The following is a 5,224-nucleotide window of genomic DNA, read 5'->3' as shown; positions in this document are numbered from 1 at the left end:
TTAGATTTACCCTGAGAACCAAAGGCAAAACCTACAATATCTTACAATGTCAATAAAGCCTGTTTGAATTGAATTGAATATTGAGACAGGGCTATATTTTCCTGTATGGACAAACTGCATGCAGATCTCCCCTCCATGGTACCTGGATCACATGGGCCATTTACCCACAGCGGATAATAAGACCATTGAAAGAGAGAACGTGTACTGGCTGCTGATTGGGTCTTTGTGAAGCTTAGCCCCTCCCCCTGGTAGCTGGGATTGGGGCTCTCTAAAGTCAGGAGGTCAGAGGTTAGGCAGACAGGAAGGGAGAGCTGTGTACAGGTGTGTCTGTGTGCAGGTGTGTTTGTGTGCAGGTGTGCAGGTGTGTCTGTGTGCAGGTGTGCAGGTGTGTTTGTGTGTTTGTGTGCAGGTGTGTCTGTGTGTCTGTGTGCAGGTGTGTTTGTGTGTTTGTGTGCAGGTGTGCAGGTGTGTCTGTGTGTCTGTGTGCAGGTGTGTCTGTGCAGGTGTGTCTGTGTGCAGGTGTGTCTGTGTGCAGGTGTGCTTATGCCCAGGTGCTTTTGCATTCCCTGGCTTGATCAGACTGCTGGAGCTGAGAGAGCAGAGAGGAGCGCAGAGAGGCTCAGCTGAATCGCAACCAGAACAGCACAAGGTACACAGTGTAATACAGTCTTAACCACACAGAGCACTCTGACACGGTGAGGCTGGGGGCACACCTGAGCTGCAGCGGGGGACACACCTTTACCATACATCCTAGAAAGCACTTTTGCTCCAGTGACAATTTTGCAAAATGTTTTTTTTTTCAAATGGCCAGACAAACTCCTGTGTTACAAACCCAATCGTAGACATTGCGCGTTCCAGCACTAATATAGCGGTGCTGTGTAGCGAGGTCACTGTGAGCGCTGTGCTGTCTGAGGTACAGCAATGAGGCAGCCGTGCCCACGACCCCAGCAGCACAGACTGACCCCAGCTCACCTGTCCAGGGGCAGTATTATTATTGCGAGAGACAGCAGAGCTTCACACACAGGGCTGGGTCTGGACAGACCACAATACACAAACTAAACTGAGTGCTTAATCTCAGCGCTACAGGAGAGACTCAAGATGAATGCGATATCATTTTCCCTGAAGCAACCTCCTTCTTAAACTCAAGTGGGTACTCTTTAACTTGACCAGATTTTCTTTAAAGAAAACGTTTTTTAATACGGCTCTCCCTTTTCCATAAAACTTCTAGTAAATCTACATCTGAATCTCGCATAGCCTCGTCCGCTCAGTGAGACGAGGTGCATTCCCAGGTGGTTTCTCCTCAGGCAGGGACAGTGTGTCTGTCTGTGTGTCCCCGGCAGCCCTGCCTGTGTGAACGCCCTGCTGCTCACTGACACAGAGATCGTTAAACGAGTTTCAATCGCAACCCGGGCTGCTTTGCAGGAACACAGAACTGGGATAACATCCAAGCAGCGGGAATGCGCTCTGCACTGAGCCCAGGCATAGCGCTGCAGCTCAGCTATCTCTACACTGCGCTGATGCGTCAGGAATCCATTCCAGCAATCAAAGAGCAGGCAGGTTCGTGGTAACGCGTCAGGGAGTCGCTCCACGTTTTCAGCATTGCTGAGCAATGATTTAAAAACGCACTATTTTCTCAGACAGACGGAGTAAGGTTTCAAAACAAGGAGAAAGAAAAATATATTCTGGAAGTCGTTCATATAAAATCTTTTTTTAAAATTTTACATGCTAAAAAATGCATTGGTTAATGAAGCAGCATTTAAAAAATATCATTCGCTTATATTGGATATAGGATTCTAGGATAATAATAAAAAAAAGATTAGTCGTTTTTTTTTTTTTTTTTTTTTTTTTTTAAATAGCAGTAATTGCTTCCGCCAGCAGGGGGAGTCGTGTAGCATTACAGGCACTGTGTTTATCTCAAGCAAAGAGCAGGAAGACCTGCGCTGGACGGAATCACCTCCAGACCCAGCCCAGCCCAGCCCAGCCCAGCCCAGCGCAGGCTTCTACAAGGGAAACTCTACCAGCAACCCTCATTTAAAATAGGAATATATTTATTGATTAATGTTTTTTATTTCAATAATATTTCTTTTTTTAAAAAGGAAAATAGTCCATTGCTGTTATTATTATTATTATTATTATTATTATTATTATTATTATTATTATTATTATTATTATTATTATTATTATATTACATTCTATTCTATATCTGCACTCTTTGTATAGCTCGAAGACTATGTATTGGAACATGTTCTTCATGCCTTTGGTGTTGGCTTCTTATTGCCTTTGGTTCCTGTCGGTCCGTTCTCTGTGTTGTCAATCCCTGAGGAGCTTACAAGGCACTCCCTAATGCAGTATGAAGGGGAGAAGGGGGTAGAGAGAGGGAGAGAGGGAGAGGGAGGGAGGGAGGGGAGAGAGGGATAGGGACAGGGAGAGGGAGAGGGACAGGGAGAGGGGGAGAGGGACAGGGAGAGGGAGGGGGAGTTGGAAAGGGGCAGAGAGGAGAGGGGGGGAGAGAGCGAGGGAGAGGGGAAGAGAGAGGAGGTTGCAAGGGGCAGAGAGGAGAGAGAAGGAGAGGGAGGGAGGGGGCAGAGAGGAGAGAGAAAGAGAGGGAGGGGGAGTGAGGGAGAGGAGAGATAAACACAACATGAACAAGGTTTGAGGGGTAGAGGAGATTCCATGAGCAATTCTGTTTGGTGTCTTTCCTTGTTGACTCAACAAACTAAACCCTAAAACAAACTTGAAAGAACCTTATCGGAAAAAAATCTTGCACCCTCAAAAAAGCTCCCATTTGAACCACTACCCCTAAAACAATCTGTACCCCCACTCCCCAAATCATGTGCAAACACACACCCCTCCCCTACAAAGAAACTTAAAGGAGCGTTAACAAGACTTTCCAATCCGTGCTCTTACCCCTAATAGACAATGACATCACTGGCACAGAGCTTTCGCTGCTTCTGGTGTCTATGCAGGGCTTTCAAAGACAGGCAAAGCTATAGAAGCAAACGTTGTCTCTACTTCCTGGTTCAAAATCATTTCCTGTACTCCTGTAGCTCAACCTCCCTCCAACAGGAAGTTATTAGGTACCAGGAAGAAAACGCTGTCTTTGATTTTCTGTATTGTTTTTAGATCTAGTGCAATGTGAAAAATAACCAGAAGATCTTCAACGCTAGAAAAAGGGGACCAGTGATAATGCTGTAATAAGAGGTAAGAATCAGGGTCAGCGCTCCTTTAAGGCAGTGGTAACAGTGCTTGTGTTAATAAGATTGGAAGGGTTGGTCAGCGAGGGGCGAGGGCTGGACTGACACTTACTTCCTTTCTCGGGATTTGGCGATGGCGAAGAGGATGAGCTTCTTGCCCAATAGAAACACAATGAGGAACCCAATCAGCCCTCCCACCACTGAAGCAATGATGGTGGTCAGGGTTTTATCTACTACTTTCACTGCAGAGAGAGAGAGAGGGGGAGAGGAGGAGAGAGAGGGGGAGAGAGGGGAGAGGGAGAGAAGAAATAGTGGTGGTCAGGGTTTTATCTACTACTTTCACTGCAGAGAGAGAGAGAGGGGGAGGGAGAGAGGGGGGAGAAAGAGAATGATTGGGAGAGGGGGAGAGGGAATGATTGTGATAGAGGGGGAGAGAAGGGGGAGAGAGAGGGAAAGGGAAAGAGAAGGGGAGGGAGAGAGAGCAGGAGAGGGAGAGAGAAGGGGAGGGAGAGAGAGCAGGAGAGGGAGAGAGAAGGGGAGAGAGGGAGAGGGAGAAAGAGGAGGAGGGGAGAGAGAACAATTGGGATAGAGGGGGAGGGGAGAGAGGGGGAGAGAGAGAGCAGGAAAGGGAAAGAGGGGGGAGAGGGAGAGAGAGACAGCGGGAGATGGAAAGAAGCAGAGAGAGGGAGAGAGAGTGAGAAGGGGAGAGGGGGAGAGGGAGGGGGGAGAGAGAGAGAGAGAGTGAGAAGGGGAGAGGGGGAGAGGGGGAGAGGGGGAGAGGGGGAGAGGGAGGGGGGAGAGAGAGAGAGAGTGAGAAGGGGAGAGGGAGAGGGAGGGAGGGAGGAGGGTGAGAGAGGGAGAGATAGAGAGAGAGGGGAGCTAATGAAAAGCCATTTGAAATAGTAAGGGAGCCTGGTTAATTTGGACTCGGCAGGGCGCAGGCATGGTTTGAACTCACTCTCAGACACGACGAGGAGCGTGTAGGTCGCTCGGTGCACACGGTTCTTCTCTTTGGGATTCTTGGCGTAGCAGATGTACTGTCCAGAGTCCTCGAAGTCCACGTTTAACAGGATGATGGAGATGTTGTTTGTCTTCGAGGTGCCAGCGAACTGCACACGGTAATCTGAGAAGAGAATTCGAGGCTCATATTTGGGTCCTTTGATAGTCGCTTCAAGCATCTTGTAGAGGAGGGAGAGAACAGAGGGAGGGGTACAGGGGTCAGTTTAGATGAGGATCTTTGTAAAACCGGAAATGAGTGGTCAGTGTGTGAGTGGTCAGTGTGTGAGTGCACTCAGTGAGTGGTCAGTGTGTGAGTGGTCAGTGTGTGAGTGCACTCAGTGAGTGGTCAGTGTGTGAGTGGTCAGTGTGTGAGTGCACTCAGTGAGTGGTCAGTGTGTGAGTGCACTCAGTGAGTGGTCAGTGTGTGAGTGGCCAGTGTGTGTGTGCACTCAGTGAGTGGTCAGTGTGAGTGCACTCAGTGAGTGGTCAGTGTGTGAGTGCACTCAGTGAGTGGTCAGTGTGAGTGCACTAAGTGAGTGGTCAGTGTGTGAGTGCACTCAGTGAGTGGTCAGTGTGTCAGTGGTCAGTGTGTGAGTGCACTCAGTGAGTGGTCAGTGTGTGCGTGCACTCAGTGAGTGGTCAGTGTGAGTGCACTCAGTGAGTGGTCAGTGTGTGAGTGGCCAGTGTGTGTGTGCACTCAGTGAGTGGTCAGTGTGAGTGCACTCAGTGAGTGGTCAGTGTGTGAGTGCACTCAGTGAGTGGTCAGTGTGAGTGCACTAAGTGAGTGGTCAGTGTGTGAGTGCACTCAGTGAGTGGTCAGTGTGTCAGTGGTCAGTGTGTGAGTGCACTCAGTGAGTGGTCAGTGTGTGCGTGCACTCAGTGAGTGGTCAGTGTGAGTGCACTCAGTGAGTGGTCAGTGTGAGTGCACTCAGTGAGTGGTCAGTGTGTGAGTGCACTCAGTCAGTGGTCAGTGTGTCAGTGGTCAGTGTGTGAGTGCACTCAGTGAGTGGTCGGTGTGTGAGTGGTCAGTG

General features: G+C 49.2%; 1 protein-coding gene across 4 annotated transcripts in view; it reads right to left on the bottom strand.

The window, feature by feature from the left end:
- Positions 1-385: 385 nt before the first annotated feature.
- The window catches only part of LOC131707265 (sodium channel subunit beta-4-like), a 9,687-nt gene continuing 4,848 nt past the window's right edge, over positions 386-5,224 (bottom strand). For 2 of the 4 annotated variants that reach the window (XM_059009586.1, XM_059009587.1), the window contains 3 exons: positions 4,153-4,317; positions 3,307-3,436; positions 386-2,340 (listed from right to left, as the gene is read on the bottom strand). In XM_059009586.1, the coding sequence (XP_058865569.1) occupies positions 2,250-2,340; positions 3,307-3,436; positions 4,153-4,317 (386 nt within the window). In that variant the 3' untranslated portion in view covers positions 386-2,249. Of the gene's footprint in view, positions 2,341-3,306; positions 3,537-4,152; positions 4,373-5,224 lie in introns of all 4 variants that reach the window. The other 2 variants (XR_009311062.1, XM_059009585.1) reach the window with 2 other exon arrangements.

The sequence above is a fragment of the Acipenser ruthenus genome, chromosome 39 (assembly GCF_902713425.1).
Source record: "Acipenser ruthenus chromosome 39, fAciRut3.2 maternal haplotype, whole genome shotgun sequence".
NCBI classification, from domain to species: Eukaryota; Metazoa; Chordata; class Actinopteri; order Acipenseriformes; family Acipenseridae; genus Acipenser; species Acipenser ruthenus.
This window is presented reverse-complemented; position numbering and strand designations above follow the sequence as displayed.